Source organism: Stenella coeruleoalba (genome assembly GCF_951394435.1).
Source record: "Stenella coeruleoalba genome assembly, chromosome: 3".
NCBI classification, from domain to species: domain Eukaryota; kingdom Metazoa; phylum Chordata; class Mammalia; order Artiodactyla; family Delphinidae; genus Stenella; species Stenella coeruleoalba.
In genome coordinates this window covers 122,034,898-122,060,819 of record NC_137148.1, presented here as the reverse complement: position 1 = coordinate 122,060,819, position 25,922 = coordinate 122,034,898, and the positions used below count along the sequence as shown (strand labels likewise).

At 42.9% G+C, this 25,922-nt stretch overlaps 1 protein-coding gene across 1 annotated transcript in view; it reads right to left on the bottom strand.

Moving 5' to 3' along the window:
• SH3RF2 (SH3 domain containing ring finger 2) overlaps positions 1 to 25,922 on the bottom strand; it is a gene marked incomplete at its 3' end in the record, with an annotated part of 125,974 nt that overhangs the window by 54,459 nt on the left and 45,593 nt on the right. The window contains exons 3-4 of the mRNA XM_079917148.1: positions 9,651 to 9,920; positions 6,246 to 6,341 (exon numbers count right to left, since the gene is read on the bottom strand). Coding sequence (XP_079773274.1) covers positions 6,246 to 6,341; positions 9,651 to 9,920 — 366 coding nt within the window. The remainder of the gene's footprint in view (positions 1 to 6,245; positions 6,342 to 9,650; positions 9,921 to 25,922) is intronic.

Below are 25,922 nucleotides of genomic sequence, written 5' to 3'. Positions count from 1 at the left end.
TTCTCACAACTCTCCTGCAACGTAGCTATGACTCTTACTGAGGTCTGAAGAATTTAAAACAAGCCATGATACTCTACTCTGATTTTCCCGTCTCTCTCAGCATCATCCCAGCCTCCTTTACCTGGGGGACCCTTCCCTCTTCCTCTAGCCACCCCTGAATCCCCACCTCCACTCTTGACTTGTCTGTTTGCCCTTCTCAGTGTTCCTGCAGCCCCCATGCTTTCCCACTCCACACGGTAATCATTTATCTTCCTTTCCTCCGCTGGACTGTTAGCTGCCTGAGGGCTGAGACCTTATACACGTGTTCTCTGCTGTATCCCCGAGTGGGTGCTCAGTGAGCGTTTGTGCAATAATGAGTGGATGAAGTTGCTCAGGTTCATACGTTTGATAAGTGTTTAACCAGAATGTAAATCCATTCAGGACCCTGGATCACCTAAGGCTAAGACCACCTTTTACTACTTCCTTTAAATACTTTTACCTCATCACCATTCTCTTTTGTTCTATACCTCTTACCGTCAGTGGTGTGCTGGTACATCAGAAAAACAAACAAACAAATGACCCCCCTCACCCCAATCTGTAGAGTTTACCAATCTCTGTGGTGTAAAGATCTACCAATGGTTTAACAACTGGCTAGCAAGATTCCTGAAAACCTAACACCCAGCCCTTGCCATCTAGCTCCAGCCAGCTCTAGCACCACCACTGACTGTATTGTATTTTGAGTACCCTGCCCACCAAGGGCCCTGTGAGTTCATGTCGTTCAGAAATCGGAAATATGCTGACAAAGGGGATTGTGTGAATAAACTTTCCAGGACAGTTACTTAAACTTCCATCATGATGATTGTTACCAGTTGCCCTCTAAAAGCACGTGTCTCATTCTAGTTTAGAGATTCACCTATAGAGGTAAAAGGGAGTTTGCTCCTTTAAGAACTTTTTCTTCATTTAAGAACTTTTTAATAACAATGTGAGGATGATTAAGATGATTAATATAGTTGAGATAGAAAATTTTAGAAAAGATGCAGTTCCTGCCACCAGAAGCTTGTAATATTGTGAAAAGAAACCATCAAGTAGGGGAAGGGGCATTATTATGCCCACTTTAAAGACAAGAGAGCTGAAGGGGTGACATACATGGCAGAGCCAGCATGTAAACAACCAAACAAGAAAAGACCAGGCGGTAATAAATGCTCTCCTGTGTCAGAGGGTGACTGCGGGAGGCGGCTACTTTAGATTGGTGGGGGGCTGTCAAGGAAGACCTGCTGAGAAGGTGACATTCAAGCTGAGACACAGATGCCAAGAAGGAACCAGCCATGTGAAGACAAGCATGAGAACATTCCAGGAGACGGATTGCAAGCTAGTGGAAAGATCCCGAAGAGGGAGAAAGCTCAGGCTGTTTGAGAAAACGATGTGAAAGAACCAGAAAGAAGTGAGGAACAGGTGGTAAAGAGGAGACCATGGAGGCAGGCAGGATCCGGATCGCATACGACTGGGAGGCTCTGAGTCTATTGACTGTAATAGGAAGCCTTTGGCAGGATTTAGGTGGAAGGGCGACGTGATCTGATGTATGCTTTTATTTAGAAGCTCATGCTATGGTTTGACAGTTTCCTCCTTAGCGTCTGACCCAGCCATCCCACTCCTAGGTAATTACGCAAGAGAAATGAAAACTCAGGCTCGCTGAAAACTTGGTATGCACGTGTTTATAGCTGCTTTAGTGATAGCTGCCAGACAGTTGGAAACAATCACAGTGTCTTTCAGTCGGCGAATGGATGACAGACTCCGGCACGTCCGCATCGTGGAGTATGACTCAACAAAGAAAAGGCACGAGCTGCCAATACACCCGACAGCATGGATGAACCTCAAAGGCATTATGCTAAGTGAAGGCAGCCAGACTCCAAAGGCTACATTCTATGTGATTCCATTTCTGTGACATTCTGGAAAAGGAAAACTGCAGGAACCGAAGACAGATCAGTGGGTGCCAGGGGTTGCAGTCAGGGAAGGAGCGGACTTCCAAGAGGCAGCCTGCCCTCGTATTTTTTGGCAAGTGTTGGAACTATTTTATATCTTGATGGTAGTGTGGTTATACTGTATGCATTTATCAGAATGCAGAGACACCAAAAGGAGCAAATTTTACTGTATGTAAATAAAAACAAATACATAAAAAGCTCACTCTGGCTGCTATGCAGAAATGCCAGACCGGAAGGAGGGAGATCAACTGGGAAATTACTGAAATTATTTAGGGCGCTTCTGATGGAAGCCTGGACCATGTCTCATGTTCCCCCAGAGCACCCATCCCGCCACTGTTCACCCAGAAAGACAATAATACACGCTCTCTGAGTTGACTGAGTAAAGTTCTTTCTGGTCATTCATAGCCACGATGAAATAAGTTAATTTTTTTCTGCCTTCACCTAATTGTTCTGCCCCCAGGTGAGCAATACCGTGGGTGTTTCCATCAGCAACACAAAGAGCCCCGTGTGACTCTGGGTCTTCCCTGTCCTCTGCCAGGGTGATTAATAGCTCAGCGGGGGAAGGACTGCAGAGCTCTTCAATTTGCACCCACTCATTAGAAACAATATCCTTGAGGTCCACTGGGCTGAGCGAGGTTCGTATAACCCAGGCAGGCCCCACTGGAGAAGTCCTGACAAGAACGGGCATAAGCTCCGTGTTTGTTTTACCACTTTTTACCCAGATGCAATTCAATAAGTCAAACGATACATTAACAAGAAAAATCCTGTTTATGCCAAAAAGCCCACCTCACTCTCAGAAGAAAGCTCTCCTTCCTTCCAATTGCTTTGCATGGCGCTGGTAGTTCAAAACTTATTTAAAGGGTTCTCAGCAAGTGCTGGTCTTAATGAAATGACTGGAATCAAATTTTAAGTACTGCTTTAAAAAGCTCAATTTAGATTTCAAGTAATTTTTGAAAACCAGGTTCCCAGATTACAGCAACCACTTGATTATCTTTTCCCCTCCTAGCAATTAGGAGAACAGGACCCTAGTTTGATGATGACTGTGAGGGTTCTTGTAATCACTAATTTTAGAGGTGGAGTAGTGGGGAGAGTATCCAAATGAATAATCATTAAATGTAGAAGTTTTGGAAAAAAAGGATATCAGAAATGGGTAATAAAGTCAGTTATGCCTTTTTTCCCCAGACCTAAGAAGAAGCTTCTTGAAATATACAGGGGACCATGCAAGCTCTAATCTGCAAAAATTTAAGCACCTCCTAGGTATCCAACTAGGATTAGTTGTAGCTCATCTCTGTCCTTGCAGACTTAACGGTTATCTCCCAAACATCGTAATTGTTCCTCTTCAGCATATGTTGCTTGATCCAGCAAATGGCTCTACCACTGACCTAGACACACAAATTGAAAATGGGGTGTGATCCTTGACCACTTCCTCACCCCTATCCCCCGCTCCTGTGGATCTACCTCCTAAGAGGTCCTGGAATCTGTCCAGTTGTTTCCAATCTACTAGTCAAAGCTACAATCATTTTCTAACTGAGCCATGTAGTAGCCTCCTAATTGATCTTTCTGCTTTTTTTAAATCCCTCCTCCTCAAATTATTCTTCCCACTGCATCCAGAGCAATCTTTAAGAACCCCAAATCTGATGGAGTCGCTGCCTTACTTTAAATTTATCAGTGGTGTCTTCTGACTTCTGGGTCAAGTCCAAACTTCTTATGATACAGCAGAGGTGAGGATGCTCAGCAAATACTCCAAGTAGTCCCCTATACTTCTCAGCTGATTTCAAGCCAGGTGGGACTATGTGACTGGTTCAGACCAATGGACAAATGTGGGAGTGGGAGTGACAAATGTCACAGAGCTGAGGCCTTTGCTGATACACAGCTCACTCTTCTTTACTCTTCCCCGCCATGAAACCTAGGAAGTCCATATGTTCCAGATGGCACGGCTACAAGATGGCCCAGCCTCATCAGTCTGGGTTCCTCAGTGACTGTGTGAGCACAGCCTCTCACCATTCTGTGCTGAATATGTAATATGGATTCGAAATAACTTTTTCTTCGTGAAGCCACTGAGATACAGGGGATGTTTATTACCATAGCATAACCTGGCTCATCCTGACTAATGCAGGAAGGTTTACAAAGTCTCCTGTGGTGTGTGTCCCATTTGCTTCCCTGGCTTCATTTTTTTTTTTTTTTTTTTTTGTCTCTCTCTTACTCTCTAAGCTCCAGATCTAGTATTCTTTGGTCCTTTGGAGGTACCACACTTCCTCATCCTGCAGGACTTTTGCACATGTTACCTCCATTCCCTAAAACACTCTTCCCTCCATGCTTGCTCCTCATCATTTGTCAGATCTTGGCTTACAAGGCATTTGCCAACACCCTACCCAGGTAAGTTGAACATCATACTCTCCTCCCCCCAATAGTTCCCTCTCCTTCGCTCTTTGCATCATTCATCACACTTATAATTACTTATTCATGTCTGCCCCTACAATCCTTGAAAGCAGGGACTCATATCTGTCTTGTATCACTGGAACTTAGCACAGGACCTGACATGGCAGGCACTCAATGAAAAATAAGTTGAATGATTGAATATATATTTAGGACAGGGTCACGTTGAAAGGTATGTTCTCTGAATTTTTTTCCTGGTCAGTCGGACCACCTCCCAAATATTTTTTTCATTCATTCACTTGTGAAGCTAATTTTTTTTTATGAAGTACCTGCTGTGTGTTGGGCTAGCCTGTGAAGTACAAGCCACACAGCCATCAGGTGTTCTGAGAAGAAAGAGACAACTGAGTATTCAACTAGTTGCTGGAATTTTATGGAAAAAGAAGATTTCTAGCTGAGCCTCATAAAATGAGTGAAGTTGAACACGTAGAGAGAATTGGGTGGCTGTACCTGGAAGGGGCCTCAACAAGAGAAAAAGCACCATCATTTAGTGAAGAGAGTAGGAAGACCAGCCTCTCTGGACCATTCCTCTTCCCCTCCCTTCCGTCTTTCATTCCTTCCATACAGATTGAGATGAGAGGGTGAGGGAACCTTGACAGCTGGGCAGTGTTCTGGGCACACCATTCACTTCAGAACCCACTTCGGCTCTTATGAATGGTAGAACTGGTCCCTTCTTTCCAACTCTACCTCTGCTCTGTTTCATCCCACCCTCCTAGAGGGCAGGGAGCATACCTTCTGCTTCTTTTATAGTTCAGCACTGCTAGCTTTTAATGCTTTATGCCTGGTAAGCACCCAATAAGTGCACTTAAACAGTGAAACCTCTCTTTTAAATTTGTAATGACCTGCTTCAAGCTGGGGTGAGAATGATGGCTAGAGAGGTTAGGGGCTATAGGTTATATTACTATTCTGGAGAAATAGGTAGATAGCCTAGCATGTGTTCTTTCTTTTTTTTTTCAAAGTATATTTAAAAAAACAATAGAAGTAATATGTGCTCATTTCTGAAGATTTACAAAATACAAGTCAGCAGAAGAACGTGAAAATTATCTAGAATCTCACCATCTGGTGATCACCACTGTTAATATCTTGGTACATAGTCTTCTAGCCCTTTATCCATTTATATATACACATATGTATTTACAAAGGTAGTTTCAAGCAGTTAATTATTTTTTAATTGTGGTAAAAAACACATAACAAAATTTACTATAATAACCATCTTTAAGTATACAGTTCAGTAGTGTTAATTTTATCCACATTGTAATAGAGCTCCAGAACTTCATCTTCTAAATCTGAAACTTTATACTCATTAAACTTTATTTTACTTACCAATAAATCACAAACATATTTCCATAATACCAGATACTCCATGATATTGAGTATTCTCCTTTAACATTATTTTTAATGGGTATATATTTTTCCATCACCATAATTTAAAAAAACTAAATCCTTATTGTTGAGTTTTAGATTATTTCTGGTTTTTCACCACTATGCACAATGCTACAATGAACATTTTTGCACATTTTGTACACATATCTTTGCACACTTGTTTTAATACTTCCTTATAATGAACTCTCAGGTGTGGAATTAGGGACTCAAAGGAGATGTACATTTTCAATATCCTTGATAGGAGTTTGAGTCTGGAAACGAGAGACGGCACCAATTTGTACTCCTAGCAGCAGAACGAAAAGGCCCATTTTCCCACACTCTTGCCAGAAATGGGTATATCATCTAACATCTTTTCTTTCAAGATTTTAGTTAGTTCTGAAATAAGCCTCATATCAAATAGGAATTACTCACTGTAGCACATGTATAATTCTGAGTAAGCTTGAATCAGATGTAGACTTGATAGTCACGTACCTCTACGAACAAGATTGGGAAGATGCCGACTTTATCTCCTAACTTGCCTTCTGCCCAGTTCTCATCCACTCGGTTGATCACGGTGATGATATCATCCTGAAAGAGAGAAAGTCTCCTGGTTAGCATTTACTGTGAGTTTTCAGGTGCTGAAAGCCTTCAGTGGAGATCGGCTTGGAGTCTCAGATGGTGTAAGGGGCAAGGAATGTAACTCTTTCACAATTTATTTACAAAATCTTCCACTAAAATAATCTTTCTCCATAAAGGGCAATATTTGGGTCACCAAGACCAAAAGAGGAGTAGAAATAATTTGGAGCATTGAAGAAATCCAATAGGAAAACTTGGAAATGTCTCTAATTTTCTATCACCAGCAGAATCTGGGCTTTTCATTTAAATTAATCTGATGGAGAAACCAAGATGGAAGAGGTAGGGAGATAGAATTTTGGCTTAGCAAAAGGAAGAATGAATTGCATTCTGATTTTGAACACTTTTCAGTGTTCCAAAAAATTTTTTTAAATAAATTTATGTGGCTGCGTGGGGTCTTTGTTGCTGCATGTGGGCTTGCTCTAGTTGCTGCGAGCGGGGGCTACTCTTTGTTGCAGTGCGCAGGCTTCTCAGGGCTCCTCATTGCGGTGGCTTCTTTTGTTGCAGAGCATGGGCTCTAGGTGCATGGGCTTCAGTAGTTGTGGCTCGTGGGCTCTAGAGCGCAGGCTCAGTAGTTGTGGTGCACGGGCTTAGATGTTCCACGACATGTGGGATCTTCGCGGACCAGGACTCGACCTGTGTCCCCTGCAATGGCAGGCGGACTCTTAACCACTGCGCCACCAGGGAAGTCCCCCTATTTAATTTTTAATGTATCAAACATGAAGTGGCTTTTTATTTGAATGTTTCTTATTACCAAAGGTTATAGGGAGATTTGTAGAAACACTTGGAAACACAGATAAGCAAAACAAAGAAAGAATTCTATCACAATATAGATACAACCACTGTTAACATCTTGGTTGCCACATTTTTTCCCAGATTCTTTTCTATGAGGATAAAATATATGTGCATAGAGACACACTGATTTTTAAAAACTTTTCAGAAAATATACATAGGCATGCAATAAAGTACAAACATTTTAGATGTAAAGCTTGATGAATTTTTAAAATTGAATATATCCACAAAACCCCAACCCAGAGTAAGAGATATAAAATACTTCCAGCACCAAGATGGCTCTTTAGTACTCTTTCCTGTCACATAGCAAGAGGTAGCCACTACTCTGACTCCTAGCAAATACATTCATTTGGCTTATTTTGTGTTTCTTACAAACGATGTCATATAGGATACATTGAATTTTCACTTAATATCACATCAGGAATACCTTTCCATGTCCATGCCTGTTATCAATCTAAATCTGAATATTCATCCACTGATCTCTCCGATCTTCAGATCTATGCCCCTTAGTAATATAGACGAATCCAAATCTAAATCCATTACTGCATTATACCCTTTCTTAGATTTCTCTGTCCTTATTATAACCTGTGATTACATATTTATAGGTTATGATTTCTTTAATGCCTGTCCACCCCATCAGACCATAAACTTCATGTGTGCAGGGCCTTATCTGTTTTGTTCATTTTTGTCCCTAGGATCTTATATAGCGGCTCCCTTATAGCAGTCAACCAATCATTCCTTTAAAATTTTTCTTATTGAGGTATAGTTGATGTACAATATTATATAAGTTTCAGGTGTACAACATAGTGATTCACAGTTTTTAAACACTAGTTCTTGAATGCATGCATGCATGAATGAATAACTGCATGTGTGAATAAACTGGAAAATTTACTGAGATAGAAAATACTAGGAATAAAAGCTTCTGGAGAGAAGATCTTGAGTTTTTTTGGACATGCTGAGTTTAGGAAGACCATGAGATATCCTGGTGTAGTCTTGGCCTTCAATAGGCTTCCAGAAGGGATCAAATCCTCTCTTCTGGGTCCTCTGTCCTCATTTCCCATTTATGTGTCTGTTCCTTCCACTAGACTGCTGGCTCCGTGAAGACAGGGACAGTGACTCATCACTTTATCTCCAGTGGACAGCTTGGCACATGGATGGATTCAATGAATGAACAAGCAGGTGGGTAAGTGTCCCAGTTTGCAAATTCCCAGAAAAGGGCAAAAAAGCAGGTACTGCTTCCTGCCTATGTCTTCCTCCAGCTGTGTCCCTAGAGCTTAGTGTCTAATGCCTGGCACAAAGTAAATACTCAATAAACGCTTGTGGAATTGAACTGCCCTTCTCCAGCTGTAGTCAAAGTATAAAGTTTACAGGTCAGCTACAGAATGACATTCCTTAGGGGACTCACTCTGAGGTGCTAAGACAATAACAAAGATCAGTATTTCAAAATATGGAGGACAGTGGGGTTATCTAGTTTGAGTGAATCTTAAGTAAATCTCATTTCCAGTAGTGATGGAATAAAAATGTTTTACAAAACAAAAGACCTTTCCTGAGCTACTGTAGCAGTGCCACTTGAACTTGTATTTGCTACTTATCATAAGTAGCAAAGAATGAAAATCACCCCAACTTTGGTTTCTAAGAGAGAATTCAAATGTTTATGGAATAATAAGTACTGAATACGATGACTTAAAGTACAGTCGACCCTCCTCGTCCGCAGCTTCTGTATCTTCAGGAATCAATGTGTCCTAGAACTAATCCCCCTCAGAGACCGAGGGATGGCTGTAGTCTAGACTTTAGTAGACTTGTCCTTACTTGCAAATGCTGAAGAATCATCCAAAAAAAAAAAAAAAAAAAAAAAGAGAGGAAAAAAACCTTAGGGTAAGTAATGTGTTTGGAAAATATATCTTGTAAGAGGTGATTTATGTGTAAAGATATAATTATGTTATTGTGTTGTTTGGAGTGTTTTGAATGCAATGTTTACAAACAAAATAAAGTGTTGTAAACGAGTAGTACTAGGTGATCAGAACTTGCAGATACACAATGAAAAGGTAAGATCTGTAGTTCTACACAGCACGCTGTTAAACTGTGTCTGTAATCTTCCGTCCAAGTGTCTGTTTATCTCACTACTCTGCCTGAGGGTAGGTGTTGTGACTTGTTCATGCTGTCTCCCCAGTGTCTGCAAAGAACAGGTGCTCAAAAGTGATTGTAGAATGAATGAATGAGTGTGCAGATACTTTGTTTTGCAGTTGCAATAGAACAGGTTTGAGGATTCCCATCAAACTCCTATTAGATTTCTCTGGCGACTTTACTACCATATGTTTGAATTATACATACACATTACATATATAGGCACACATTTATACATTTATGGATAAAATATAATTAAAAACAATCAGCAAATATTAAACAAAAACTCGAGGTTCTGCCAGTCTTTATGTGGTCACTGGTGACTTTGGTAGCTGCCCAGAATCTTACCTTGAGGAAGGTCAGGCAGTCCTGGTTCTTACTCTTGTCCTTGTCACGCAGGTCGAAGTTGTAGAGGGCCCGGCAGAGTGGGGGTGGCTGGGGAAGCTGCTTGAGGACCTCTACGGAGCTGGCTGGGAAGATCCCACTGACTCCATTGATTTCCCCCTGGTACCAGTTCTCATCCAACTGTCTCCGGAGGAGGATGACATCTCCCTTATTAAACCTCAGGTCACCAGGATTCTGCCCTCGGTAGTTGCACAAGGCCTTTGCTCGCGGCACCTGCAGTGTCACGGATCAATAAAATATGTATGGCTTAGAGGCTGGAGGGACACAAGGGATCATATCAATAACTAAATACAGGGCACTTCCTATGTACTAAGTGCCGTACGTGGGTCATCTTGTTTAACCTTTGAGATAAACACTATTATTCCCCTTTCTAAAATGAGGTGACTGAGGCACAGAGTGGTTTAGGAAGTTGCCTAAGGTGACACAGCTGGGAAATGGCAGATATGGGGTTTGAACTCTGACAATCTGATTTTAGAGACCTGTTCTTTTTTTTTAAATATACATTTATTTATTTATTTTTGGCTGCGTTGGGTTTTCGTTGCTGCGTGCGGGCTTTCTCCAGTTGCGGTGAACGGGGCTACTCTTCCTTGCAGTGAGCCAGCTTCTCATTGCAGTGGCTTCTCTTGTTGTGGAGCACGGGCTCTTGGCGCGGGCTTCAGTAGCTGTGGCGCACGGGCTCAGTAGTTGTGGCTTGCGGGCTCTAGACCGCAGGCTCAGTAGTTGTGGCGCACGGGCTTAGTTGCTCCGCGGCATGTGGGATCTTCCCGGACCAGGGCTTGAACCCGTGTCCCCTGAATAGGCAGGTGGATTCTTAACCACTGCGCCACCAGGGAAGCCCAGAGACCCTGTTCTTTATTTTTGCGGTATGCAGGCCTCTCACTGTTGTGGCCTCTCTCATTGCGGAGCACAGGCTCCGGATGCGCAGGCTCAGTGGCTATGGCTCACGGGGCCCAGCCGCTCCATGGCATGTGGGATCTTCCCGGACCGGGGCACAAACCCATGTCCCCTGCCTCGGCAGGTGGACTCTCAACCACTGCACCACCAGGGAAGCCCAGACCCTGTTCTTAATCACTATGCAGGGAACAGGATTTTGGACTTGACTCCACAACTATGTGAACTTGAGTGAGGCTGTGACTCTTTCTGGGATCTGAATACTGATTTTGAATTATGGCTCCACCTCTTTGCTCTTGTGAGACTGTGGTCAAGCTATTTCATCTTTCTTAAACCACATTCATTTATAAAATGGGGTAATAATAGAATGTCTACCTCATTAGAATTGCTGTGAGGACTAAAAAATATTGATAATGCATTCTGTGTATTGCTTGGTACATAATATGTGCTCAATTAATGACACCTCTTAGAATTAACACCTGTAATGTAGGGCTCAGTGTTGATGGCAAGAAAATTGGGGTGAAAACCCCCTGAACATAGAAAGTGCTATGTGAGAGTGATGCATTGTAATTTGTCTTCAGCCTGTCTAGAGAGTGTAAACCTCATGTGTGTTTGGATCTTTAGGAAGCACAACCGAGATGAGTTAATAGTCAGAAATCAATAATCACCTAAAAAAATCAGCTAAAGAGTTGTCATTTGTCAAATCAATTGTCAGTCTAAATAATTATTTCAGTCAAATGCATTTCTTTTCCTGATTGAAACTGGTTTCTCCACAGAGAAATGGCGTCACTTTGGTCTTGTTTGAGGTCAGTTTGATAAATGGAAAGTTCTAGTAACTTAGGTTTTATAGAAAGCCCGTCAGTGTCACCTGTGATTGTATTGTATTTTGTGCTTTCCTCGGCCATTGGGTGGAGTATTCCCCTCTGCTGGGGACAGTCTTGCTGGGATCTTCAAGGACCTTCAGAGTCTGCAGTGTTCATTTGAAAAGGAATTTCAAGCAGCTTCAGGGTCGAGACAAGACCTGAACGGCATCATATTGCTGATGGGACAGCAGCAGAGCAATGGTTTTCTGCTGGTCCCTGGGGAGTTAGAAAACCACAGGAACATAGCTCATCCTTGGGAAACTGGTGGACAAATGAGCAAAGATGTATGTGCTAGGAGGTTTAACACACTGTTGTAGATAAATGGAGCCAGTTGAATAATTATGGTACATCCATACAATGGAAAACCCTATAGTCATTAAAACTGATGATGTTGATCTATAATTAATAACACTGAGAGTTACTCATAATATACTGTTAAGTATAATAGAAGAGATTAAAAACAGTTATGTAGACTAGGCTCTCTTGTAAATATAAATATATATATTTTTTACCTGGGGAAAATGCTAGATGGCTATATACTAACATTTTAAGAGTAGTTATTTCTAAATGATGAGATTTTTGAATATTAAAAAAAAAAAGTTTCCCTAAGTGCTTTGCAGTGTTTTCTAACTTTTCTACAATGAAAAAATTGTACTGTCTATTACAATTGGATAGTAAAAAGAAAATGAATGAAGCTGGGGGATAAGAAGTGAAAGGTATGGGAGGAATTTAAGAAGAAAATAAGCCTAGCTGAGTGGGATCAACAAACCATGTAACTACCTTTTGGAGAAGCTTCTCCCTTACCTGAGAAGTAAGCAGGTAGAAGCAGATGGAGAACAGAGGATTTCTGGGGAATGATCTGAATCTGTTAGACTCCCAGGGTTAGACATATCAGGGAATAATTATTGTCCCTAAGCCTTCTCCCAATTTTACACTGTGATATAAATCACATTTTTATGGGTATATGAGCACCTGGCACACACTGGTCACACTTACCAGGCTCACTGGCAGCTACATCTGGCCAATGGGATATAAGCAAATTTTAGGAAGTGTCCCTACTGAGAGAGACTGACTTTCTTTTCCTTTCCTCCATTTTGCTATGTGGGATGAAGAGCTGGCGCTCTAGCTGCCATCTTGAGCAATGAGGATAAGGGTCGCACCTAAAAAGGGGAGAAAGTAGTCTGGGTTGCAGAGCTGCTGGGCAAGTCCTGGACTACTTTACTTCCAGACTTGTGTCTGAAGTCTAAATAAACTTCCATCTTGGCTAATACACTGTTATTTTGGATTTATAAAAGGAAAAGAAAGAAAAGGAAGGAAGAATGAAAAAATTAGGAAGAAAGGAATTGAAGCTCCTTTGACTTTGCATAATAATGATAATATCAATAGCTAATATTTATTGAGTGCTTCCTCCTATGTACCAGATACTGTGCTAAGCACTCCACAGTATATTTTATTTAATTCTCACAACAACCTGTGATTAGAAAACTGGGGATCAGAGAGGTTAAAAATTTGCCAAAGTGCATGAAGCTAGAAAGTGGTAGATTTTGGAATTTGAGCTCAAGTATGTCTATTCTCAAGCCCAAGCTCTTAACTACTCAACCAGTGTTTCTCAAAATGAAGTCTGTGGTTTACCTAGATCAGAATCTCGGGAAATGTAAAAAATGCAGACTCTTGGACCCTAGCCCTGAACCAATTTGACCAGAATCTCTTAGAGGGCAGTTTAAGTAGCTGCATTTTTATCCAGCTCTCCCATCCATCCAAGTTTGATGCCGCTGGTCAGAGTTATGTCTTATTCTGCTTTTTCCCTTTCTTTTCTGGAAGACATTCCCATACAAGGTGGCTTATGTATTTTAATGACTATTGAGCAAGTATATTAGACTAAAACTGCACAAAATGCTTAAATCTCTTTGAAGGTGCATAAACTTTGAAACCCTGAGATAGTACTAATTGCCTGACCATCTTCATCTTTTCTCTATCTGCCCTCAGTTGAGATAAACTATTGTGGAAGCAAACTGTAAATTCTATTTTTAACATGAAGACTCTTTTCATCACCTCTTTTCTTCATTCTCCCCTTTTACTCTCAGTTCTACATTCATACTTATAGAAAACATTGGCTTCCATGCTGTAAAGAGGGTTGGGGTTGGAAAGGAGAGAGAAAGAATCTGAAGAGGGGAAGGAAATTAGCATTTATTGTGTTTCTGGCAAGCCATAGAAATTTGTCTTACATTATTGCACTACTGCACTTTCCATGTACAGTACTATCTCATTTATAGGAGCTCAACGCCCTGTGAAGTAGGTTTATCTTAATTTTATCGACGAAGAAACAGGTTCTGAGACGTTCAACCTTCAGCCAAAGTCACACAGCCAATGTACAGCGGCCCCGAGACCGACTTCCGTTCATTTGACGTCAAAGCCCTGATTTCTCTTTCATCCCGCTGAAGTCACCTAGTATGTTTTTCCATCATAAAACTCATTTGGGGTGATGTTTGATAATCACAATCTGAATAGAGTTTGAATGCCATCTGCTTGCTGCTGGCTGCACGAGCATGAATTATTGAACTCTAGAGCCCTCGCATAAAAGTTAAGCACCTGCCTGAAGAGACTCAGCTGGTTGATTCTATCCAGTCAGCAATGGTTCTCTCAAGGGAAAATGACTCCAAGTTCTGCAGCAGCCATCACCCGTTGTTTTGTTGGGTGAAACAAAACACCACCCCGATTGTTTTCTGTCTCGACAGGTGCAGGAGGGAGGGAGAATGGGGATAAAGTGGGTGTGGCGGTCTCACAGCCAGGTCATTACCAAATGTTTCTCCTGGTGTTTTTCAGAAAGCCAGATAATCCAGTGGAAGGCTGTGTGTGTGCCTACAAAGCTTTCCTTCTCTGAGATTCAAAAGGATTAATACTTCTATGCACCTATAATTTGTCTATTGATTTGTCATCTCAGTAGGGTGAGGTGAAAGCCACACGAGGTCCATGCTTTTGATGGAAGATAAAGCACAGAACCCTGAAATAAGGAAGCAGGGGGTATGCAGAGGCATTAGTGGTAAAATTATGTTGTAGTAGTTATGTGTGTTGGTAATAAAATGGCAGCCATCCCTTCTCTGAGGATCCACCCATTTGCTCTCCATCTTCTCATGGGCATGTTATTCACTCTGGTCACACCGCATACACATGGGTATGTGGCCCAGGCTGGCCAGTTATATAACCGAGCAAGGTCCTGTGAAGGCCTTTCGGGGGACAGAAGCACCCCCACCCACCCCCACCATGTCCCTTGCCTCCTGTTTGTAAAGGAGCTTTAGCCTCCTAGGCCTTCCCTGAGTTCCAGAGAACAAATTCAATCAAAAATGAGAAAATGCAGAAACAAAAACAGTCAAGTGAGACAACATAATAGTTTAGCCATAATACAAAGTCAAGGACCTTCAGTTCCTCCTTAAGGACTATAAGTAATATTTTAGCCATGTCCTTGAGTTGTTTTACAGATACTAAAACCCTCCCCAGGTGAAAAAAGTTAGCTGCATGCTGACCATATACACGTAGACCCCAGACCAGTTAAATCCAAAAGGTTGATGATCTTAACTCCCAAAACACCACTCAGTTACCTCTCCACCAACCAATCAGAAAAATGTCCATGAGCTGATCCGGCACCCCGCAACCCTCTCCCTCACCTTGCCTTGAAAATCCCTTCCCTGAAATCCTTCAGGGAGTTTTGGTCTTTTGAGCATTAGCCACCCATTCTCCTTGCTTGGTGTCCTGCAGTAAACGCCGCACTTTCCTTCACCACAACCTGATGTCAGTAGGTTGGCTTTACTGTGCGGGTGAGTGGACCCAAGTTTGGCTCGGTAACAGAGTGCCCAAATCCTCCTGGCATAAAGCTTGGTACAGGGCAGGCGTGTGCCCCAAATAGGGTCAGTTAGAATCTTCTTTGACGTTTGATATGTAGACACCCAAGAAGAGAGTGTTTCTTTTGGATCATGAGCCTGGAGGTGGTAAGCCTTGGACTACCAGTGGTGATATTTCCCAGCCAGCAGACACACCTTCCTGAGTGAAGCTGCAGAAAGCAGCAGAACTAGAGATAGCATGAGATAACAGGTAAGTAATGGATAGAGCCTTCACAAGAAAATTTGAATGTCTATATCCAACTGTGCCTAAAGGATACACAGTTAAATGAGATGATATCCTCAATGTATTGCTTATTACTGAAACTGCTTGGAGTTATTTTCTGACCCCTGAAACTGAAAAAGTCCTGATTAATACATATTAAAAACCCAGAAACAACAAAACTGCATAACAGTGAAATATCCAAAAAGCAGAATTTAGAAACAGCAGGAGGACTAGCTGCCAGTGAGCTCTGAGCTTATTTCCAACTGGAAAATAAAGAAGGAGGCATATGGATTGATAACAGGGTAAGAGAAAAGGAGCCCAAGATTGGAATCATCACAGTGATGAGACAAGGGAAAAAGCTGAGCTGGAGTGAGCATTCAGCCTGTTCCTGTGTAATGAACTGTTCACCATGCATGAGTGGCACTCCCACTTGTTTAGAAAGAGGTAGGCCTGGTTCTCTACTTCTGGCATCGGATGGGGCCAAAACCAACATGCTGAGCTAACTGCTTACCTCCCTAGCTGGTCATGAGATGGCCCGTCACAGGAGAATGGAGCCAAGAGAAAACATCCTGGCCTTTGGCTCAGGTATCATTCACCAGGCTATGAATTCTCTGCCCGAGAGTTTAGGATTTGTGTCTGAAACACCTCTGAAACTCTGTCTCTGAGCCCTGGACACAAGCAGATGTTTCATAAATGCTTGGTGAATGAATCTGTGAATTAATCAAGAAACATCCAGGAATTGCCATTCCTGGAGGAAAAGAATGCATATAAGATTAATAAATATGACTGATAATAATTATTGGAAAGATCTAGTGGCATGAACTAGAAAATAAAAAAGGAGAGTTTGGGTCCTCTGTTCCAAATTGCCCTGAATTTTAACAATTTCGTGCTACCCATACTCAAAAAGGTTTCCATACTCAAATAAGCTCAGGAATCACTGAGTTGAACAAAGTCACACAGGCTCTTTTGCTGACTGGCTTCTCAGAAGTTTTACTCCACTAATGTGACCTTGTATTTGCATCTGGACCACTTTGCAGGATTAGCAGAATGGGCTTGGGGAATGCTGGGTAAAGTAAATGTGAGTTCCCCTGTGATTTCATTCCACTCGTGAGGCAAAGGGTCAGCTAACTGTCCTGGGTCCTAACTTCCCAGCTGCTGCTTAGACAACTGAGCCATCCTGCATCTCTCCCTCATGTTGGCAACCCTTTTGGATCTGATGTTGGGGGCAAGGGAGCATATGTTAGAAAGTGCTGGCTGGCCCTTGTGCTCATGTTTCTCTGGTGAGGAGGGGGAACACTTCAGTGCTCACTCAACAGCATCAGATCTATCAAGGCTTGACAAATCCCAGACCATCTGCTGCTTGGGGGCTTGAGATCATCAGACGGTCTGAATCCTGACATTCAAAGGCTTGAGATCATCAGAAGGTCTGAATCTGGACGTTCAAATTTGAGGCCAGGCTTATGAGACATACCATGTGAGTTTCTTCCTTCATAGAGAATTTTACTTGTTCAGGGGTGGTACTAGGGTGCAACAGAACACAGATGTTAGAGTCAGGTAAGGTGTTGGTTTGCATTCTGGCTTTTGTAACTTTGGCCAAATCACTTAAGTCTTCCTGATTCTTAGTTTGGATCATCCACAAATTGGGGCTAATACTAATACTTCTTTATGCAGTAAACTCAGCAAGTCTGTGTTACCCAAATCCTGCAGATTCCAATGGAAGTTTTGGCCCTTGACCTGGGCCAAACTCTCTAAACCCCTGGAATATCCTGCCTGACCAGGGAGACTGTTTACCTGGCGTCTTTTTGAGTGCCACCCATGCCAGGCATTGTCTACCTGGTGAAACAAAGATCAAGCTTATAAATAAACGAGTATACACATAATTACAAGTTGGAGTAAGTGTTATAGAAAAGAATAGGGAGGTGAGAGACGCTGAGGGATGGAAGGAGAACCGTGCAAGGAAGGTTCTTATTATTGGCCTTATACCTATATCTAAAAGTCTATTCTGTCCTGTGACTTTTGCCATGTATCTCTTTCCTTTTTCTCTCCCCCCAGCCTTTTGTCTCAGCCTCTCTTCTTCTAGTCCTAGGCAGAGACATGGGAGAGCACAGCTCTCCATTTTCCTTCCTTTTTGTGTGTGTGATTTAAAAAAAAAATTAATTTATTTTTTATACAGCAGGTTCTTATTAGTTATCCATTTTATACATATTAGTGTATAAATGTCAATCCCAATCTCCCAATTCATCCCACCCCCCCACCCACCTCCCCCCTGCTTTCCCCTCCTTGGTGTCCACATTTGTTCTCTACATCTGTGTCTGTATTTCTGCCTTGCAAACCAGTTCATCTGTACCATTTCTATACGCGTTAATATATGATATTTGTTTTCCTCTTTCTGACTTACTTCACTCTGTATGACAGTCTCTAAGTCCATCCACATCTCTACAAATGACCCAATTTCGTTCCTTTTTATGGCTGAGTAATATTCCATTGTATATATGTGCCACATCTTCCTTTTTTTTTTTTTTGCGGTACGCGGGCCTCTCACTGTTGTGGCCTCTCCTGTTGCGGAGCACAGGCTCCGGACGCGCAGGCTCAGCGGCCATGGCTCACGGGCCCAGCCGCTCTGCGGCATGTGGGATATTCCCGGACCGGGGCACGAACCCGTGTCCCCTGCATCGGCAGGCGGACTCAACCACTGCGCCACCAGGGAAGCCCTCCTTTTTGTTTTTAAACATCTTTATTGGAGTATAATTGCTTTCCAATGGTGTGTTAGTTTCTGCTTTATAACAAAGTGAATCAGTTATACATATACATATGTCCCCATATCTCTTCCCTCTTGTGTCTCCCTCCCTCCTACCCTCCATATCCCACCTCTCTAGGTGGTCACAAAGCACCGAGCTGATCTCCCTGTGCTGTGCGACTGCTTCCCACTAGCTATCTATTTTATGTTTGGTAGTGTATATATGTCCATGCTACTCTCTCACTTTGTCCCAGCTTACCCTTCCCCCTCCCCATATCCTCAAGTCCATTCTCTAGTAGGTCTGTGTCTTTATTCCCGTCTTGCCCCTAGGTTCTTCATGACCACTTTTTTTTCTTTTTTTTTTAGATTCCTTATATATGTGTTAGCATGTGGTATTTGTTTTTCTCTTTCTGACTTACTTCACTCTGTATGACAGACTCTAGGTCCATCCATCTCACTACAGACAGCTCAATTTCATTCCTTTTTATGGCTGAGTAATATTTCATTGTATATATGTGCCACATCTTCTTTATCCATTCATCTGTCGATGGACATTTAGGTTGCTTCCATGACCTGCCTATTGTAAATAGAGCTGAACATTGTGGTACATGACTCTTTTTGAATTACAGTTTTCTCAGGGTATATGCGCAGTAGTGGGATTGCTGGGCCATATGGTAGTTCTATTTTTAGTTTTTTAAGGAACCTCCATACTGTTTTCCATAGAGGCTGGATCAGTTTACATTCCCATCAACAGTGCAAGAGGGTTCCCTTTTCTCTACACCCTCTCCAGCATTTGTTGTTTGTAGATATTCTGATGATGCCCATTCTAACTGGTGTGAGGTGATACCTCATTGTAGTTTTGATTTGCATTTCTCTAATAATTAGTGATGTTGAGCAGCTTTTCATGTGCTTCTTGGCCATCTGTATGTCTTCTTTGGAGAAATGTCTATTTAGGTCTTCTGCCCATTTTTGTATTGGGTTTTCTGTTTTTTTAATATTGAGCTGCATGAGCCATTTATATAGTTTGGAGATTAATCCTTTGTCCGTCCATTTTCCTTCTTTATCTATCTCCTGCCACTGTGGGTCAGTGGGCACGGCATTCCTTCCTTCCTCCCTTAAATATCAATCAGGCACCAGGAATATGCCAGTCTTCTTTCCCCTGGTCCCTCCTGCCTTCTTTCTGAGTTATCAGGGATCCTAGGGCAGGAAAAGGGGGAAGGAAGCAGGATTTACGCCAGTGGGCAGAGAAAGAACCATTCATAACCAGCAGCCTGTTTTCAGGGTCACCATTAGCATGCTTTCATTTTTCCTTCCAGACATTTCTCTGAGATTGCCTTGGGGTGATTTCATTCCCCCATCACAGGAGGTAATCCCAGACATGCTCATGGCCATATTCTTGGGTACCTACATAAGCTGGTTTTTAATACACAGCTTGGGATTGCATTTGAGATGAGCTGGGTGCCAGATGCTGGAGCTGTTCAGTGGCAGCACACTGAATTCTCCAGGAACCAAAGCATTTTGGTTGCCATCTCTTCTAACAGGCGGGTACAGGGCACCTGTGAGGGAGGGCTGGAGGTGCGTGGGAGCCTGAAGGACAGAGGGAAGAGCCATCTCACTCCTCCTGGGAGGCCACTCTGCCCCCTTCCATTTTCTCCATTCCCAGAGAGAGCTTTTCCTGTAGGTGTGGCACTTGGTGGATGAGTCTCTTTCCATATGGCTCGAGAAACTGAGCCAAGTCCACCATGCAGAGGGAGGGAAGATGAGTCAAATGACCCTCCCACCACCATCACCACCACTTTTCTGACTTAAGGGGAAAAAAACTGTGGTCACATGTACACTGGCTTTCTCCGCCAAGTTGTTTCTCTCTTTCACCTCCATGTGGAGGTTTCTGGAGCTGAAAGAGGAATGACTGGTGACAACATGATTCAGGCAAACAGCAGAGCGTTTCTGATAATGGAGCCATCTGGTCTGGGGACTGGAAGTGGCCCCTAGAGGTAATACACAACTTACAGACTTGGGTCCTTGGGAGAGGCACTGAACCTCTCTGGGCCTCAGTTTCCTCAACTGCAAAGTGAAGAAGTTGAATTTTTCCATTCCTTCAAATGCTAATGATAATGGGATACTAAGTGAATGATCAGAGCTCCAGGAGTATCTTTAGAATATGCTAGAAATAAGGGCGACGGATGAGATGAAACCAAATTGGCAAAATATCTTTTTTGAATTTTATTATTTTATTTTTATACAGCAGGTTCTTATTACTTGTCTATTTTATTCATATTAGTGTATATATGTCAAGCCCAATCTCCCAGTTCATCCCACCACCCCCACCCATGTTTTCCCCGCTTGGTGTCCATACGTTTGTTCTCTACATGTGTCTTTCTGCCTTGCAAACTGGTTCATCTGTACCATTTTTCTAGATTCCACATATACGCATTAATATACGATATTTGTTTTTCTGACTTACTTCACTCTGTATGACAGTCTCTACGTCCATCCATATCTCTACAAATGACCCCAAATTGGCAAAATATTGATAATCATTGAGATTTGAGTCATGGGGAGAGGCAGTTTATTCCACTACTGTCTCTGCTCTTGTGTACGTGGTCCTCCTAGAATGGCTGGTGAGTAAAGGTGCCACTGCAGGACAGGCTGTGGTGAGGAGTGAAGGGACATGAGTGCCCCAGAACCGCGGGGAAAGTGACTTTGGAGAGGAGAGCTGAAGTGGCTGGGCTTGTCCTCTCCTGTCCAAAAGTTACATCTGGATTTCAAATGCTTTACTTTTTTTTTTTAACATCTTTATTGGAGTATAATTGCTTTACAATGGTGTGTTAGTTTCTGCTTTATAACAAAGTGAATCAGCTATACATATACATATATCCCCATATCTCCTCCCTCTTGCGTCTCCCTCCCACTCTCCCTATCCCACCCCTCTAGGTGGACACAAAGCACGGACCTGATCTCCCTGTGCTGTGTGGCTGCTTCCCACTAGCTATCTATTTTACGTTTGATAGTGTATATATGTCAATGTTACTCTCTCACTTCGTTCCAGCTTACCCTTCCCCCTCCCCGTGTCCTCAAGTCCATTCTCTACATCTGCGTCTTTATTCCTGCCCTGCCCCTAGGTTCTTCAGAACCAGTTTTTTTTTTTTTTTAGATTCCATATATATGTGTTAGCATACGGTATTTGTTTTTCTCTTTCTGACTTACTTCACTCTGTATGACAGCCTCTAGGCCCATCCACCTCACTACAAATAACTCAATTTTGTTTCTTTTTATGGCTGAGTAATATTTCATTGTATATATGTGCCACATCTTCTTTATCCATTCATCTGTTGATGGACACTTAGGTTGCTTCCATGTCCTGACTATTGTAAATAGAGCTTCAAATGCTTTACTTCTTAAATAGCCTCCTCCTCTCTGACTTGGGTGTTTGTGTCTGTGTGCCTATCTACACTTATTTGCACTTTAATTTGGTGATACCCAAAGAAAAAGTCTACATGACTTTTGTTGAAAACAGCAAGCCCTGGGAAGTTAGAAATCTTCCCTCTCAGTTCAGCTGTCCTTGAGATGGCATTGTCAATACCAGGACCTCCTGCAAATCTGCAGTGTATCTGCCTCTTTGAAATCAAAATTCAGAGCATGCCTCTCCTTTACACCAAATGGAACAGATGTGAACTTACAGGAGAAGTACCCTGCGTGCCTGTAGAGCTGGACCCCATTTTAGGAGTGAGTGGCTGGACATCAGAGAGATACTAAAGACCCACATGTCATCTGTCACACTGAGCACGGGATTGTTCCAGTGGAAAGCTTGAATTGAGGGAAACCCTCTGAAAGTCCCTGAGAAATGGAAACCGTTTCCAAGGATTAAGCCATAGAAGTATTACAGCAGCTATTTGCAACATATTCCACAATGAGATAAAGTCATTAGTCCTCCCAGGAATATGAGATACTGAAGAATATGAGGACAGTTCCTTTTTTCTTTAAGGTCTTATCCAGATAGGTGCCAATATCTTTGGCATTGCCTCTGTCTTCTGCATCTTGGTCTTTAGAAAGCCTTTGCTGTTTCTTCCCATAAGGTTGAGTTGGGCTTCCTATTTTAGTGAGCCAGTGCACCCTACACTTCCCCTGACACAGCACTCATCACTTTGTATTGTAATTGCTGGTTTACTTGTCTGCTTGTCCACAAGACTTGAACTGTGCAGCAGCAGGGTCTATGATTTGTCCATCTTTATGCCACTCACACGTGGCAAAGCAATGGCATCCGCTCATTCATTCAACACAAATGTTCTGAATGCCTACAGCACATCATACAGATGCAGTCTCTGCCTTTATGGGATTTACATTCTAGCAGCACCTAGTAAGAACCAGTAAGTATTTGCTGAATGAATGAATGAATATTAAGCCACACCATTGCCACTTAAACCCAACTCCAACTTTGATATTTTGCCATCTCTGCTCCTGGCATAAAATTCCAACAGGCCCAACTAGTTATTTTTCCAGGATTGGGGTGTATCCAGGCATGCTAGCCACGGATAAAAATAGTATTTTTATAGGTCATCCTTTAAAAAGGCCCTATTACATAAAATGTGCTTTGAGCTATGTCCGTATCCCTATTTTTCCAACGGATACCTGCCTTGGAGCCTCCCACTGCTGAAGACTTTTTCTTGCCTACATGTCCTCTTCATCAAGTGTCTAATTTCCACTACAGGAAGCCATGCCGAGTGACAAAAAACGCCAGCTGGCAGTGCCGGGAAAGGGAGCAGAAGGAAGCAAGGAGATATCTTTTTCTGCCTATTCAGAACATTGAATTCCAATTTCTCTCTGGCCACATGAGCCAAAGAAAGCAGCTCCCAGCAGCTGTTGATCTGAGAGGCTCCAGTCTCATCTCTGTGACCCGGGTGTCACTGGCACTCCTCAGGCACGTCTGGGAATGGGTTGGCATGACGGAATGGCCCTGCTCTTCTCTTCCCCGAGCACTGGCTTTGGGTGGGCCTGTTTCAGATGGCAGAAAAAATGATAGACTCACTCTGTGAAAAATCTGCTTTGTTGTGGATGGACATTCCTTGATAATTGCTGCCCCAGGGTTCCTCCTCTTTCTATTCCTTTCATTCTCACTTGGTGGTGTGCTGGTAAACCAGCTCTCCAACAAAGGGAAAAAAAGGCTCTGGTTTGTAGTATTTGCCAATTTCCATGGTGTAATTACTCCTACCTGGGCTACCAACCTGGCGTTGCTGAATACGGAGTTGGGAAGACAGGAGACATATGCGTTATTGCCTTTTGTGGGTCCGCAGGGACCAGGTCCGACACTGCGACACAGCTCCCTAATTCATGCTCGCTCAAGGGGTGCAATATGGTACAAGAACAGTACGGTTGTCTTTCTACAACTCGGACTTTAGGATATGGTTTGTAAAATACTTCTGCATCTGTTGGGTCACTGGGCTCTAACCACAACAGTGCACGGTAAGAATTACTATGCCTATTTGGTGGAGGAAGAAATTGAGGCACAGGAAGCTAGGACTTGCCTCAGCTCTGAGAGCTGGCATTTGCTCAGGCCCTGTCTCTCCACTCTGAACCCTAGTCATTCTCCTACCACACTGCCCACTGCAGCCCAACTGCACATCTTTCTGTACTACCAATGCCTCGTGCATGGCTACTTCTTACATTCTTCCAGAATGTTCTTTAAGCATCCCACCCTCTTCCTCTCCTGCCCAACTGCCACATGTTTTTTCAGTCTCAGCTTAAACAGTATGTCCCTCAGTGTCCGTGTCAGGGGCAGGGATCTCTTCTGGGTACTTTAATGACACTGTCTAGCACAGCACCCCCGTGCCCCCAGTATGGTATTTGTTAAATGGCTTGTTTATGGACCTTCCTTCTCCATCAGACTGTAAACTTGGTGAGAGCAGAAACTTTTAATGAGCTCACCTTGTTCCTAGTGCCAAGCACAGTGTCTGGCCCAATAAGTATTTTTAATATTTATTTATTTACTTTTGGCTGTGTTGGGTCTTCGTTTTCTGTGCGTGGACTTTCTCCAGTTGCGGCGAGAGGGGGCCACTCTTCATCGCGGTGCGCGGGCCTCTCGCTATCGTGGCCTCTCGCGTTGTGGAGCACAGGCTCCAGACGCGCAGGCTCAGTAGTTGTGGCTCACGGGCCTAGTTGCTCCGCGGCATGTGGGATCTTCCCAGACCAGGGTTCGAACCCGTGTCCCCTGCATCGGCAGGCAGACTCTCAACCACTACGCCACCAGGGAAGCCCCCCAATAAGTATTTTTAGAATGAATGAATCCATGAATGATGGTCTCCTAACCCCAAATTCACAGAATGCTTTTTTTTTTCTATACCTATCTCCTATCAGGACCCCAAAGAATACATTTCCTCATAGATTGGTTGAGGTTTTCTCAGGAACCCGGGGAGGTTTCTGCTAGAATGCACAGCCAGCCAGCTGGCTCCATTGTCAGTGGCAGCTGCTCCCCTCCTCTGCCTTGCTGTGGCCCCTGTGGGCTTTTCCAAGTGTCACAGAAGTAAGCTGAGAAACCTATTTGGTGTGGTCTGAAATGTGCTCATTACACACATGCCATGACAGACACAGGCAGGAAGAAGGCTCCGGCCAGAAACACCTGCACCTCTGGGAAAGGAGGAATGTTTAGGAATATTCTGGAACCAGCATGTCCTGTAATTGCAAGACTGAGCCTTCTGAATCAGCATTGATTCCCTCAATTTCCCTCTGAGGAGGCAGGAAAGGGTCAGGGCTGCTTGCACGCTGGGAGCTGCTGACCTTTTAGCCTCACAGAATCTCATACATACCTGTGGCGCTCATCACAAACATCTAATCATCGTCTGTAAACACAGGTGGCTGCCACTTAAAACAGGCAGGGGTAGTCTGGCACATGTGAGTGACTTCCCTTATATTACCCGAGCCTACCTAGTAACACAAACTTCAAGGCGTTCATCTTTGCTCTTGAGCACAGATGAGGAAAAAATAATTTAATAATCATAGAGGATCTGATGATGCCTCTAGAAGCATTCTGTGCAAAGAGCTGTCTGTGATGATGGAAGTGTGCTATTCTGTACTGTCTTATACAGTAGCCACCAGCCATACATGGTTACTGAGAACTTGCCGTATGGCTAATGTGATGGAGGAACTGGATTTTAGATTTTTATTTTTAATTCGTTTAAATGTAAATAGCCACATGTGGTTAGTGGCTACTGCACTGTACAGCATAGCTCTAGAGCTAACAGTTACAAGATATACAGAAGACTGCAGACATATTAAATGACACCCCCCCCCCAAATAAACAAATGACACAACAGGGATGTAATAAGAAAAATTCAGAAAGTGGGAAACTCTAAGACAAATGACCCAATTCCTCTAATGAGTATATTGCAAGGAAAAAAAGAAGAGAATGTGTGTGTGTGTGTGTGTGTGTGTGTGTGCGTGTGTGTGAAACAGAGAGATTTAGACATGTAAGAAGCATATGAACCAAGTGTAATGTGTGGACCTTGGTGGATCCCAATTAAAACAAACCAATTATTAAAAACTTCTGAGACAATTGGGGAAATTTGAACACCGACTGGGTATTTGATGATATCAAGGAATTTTTAGATGTGATAATGGTATTGAGACTATGTT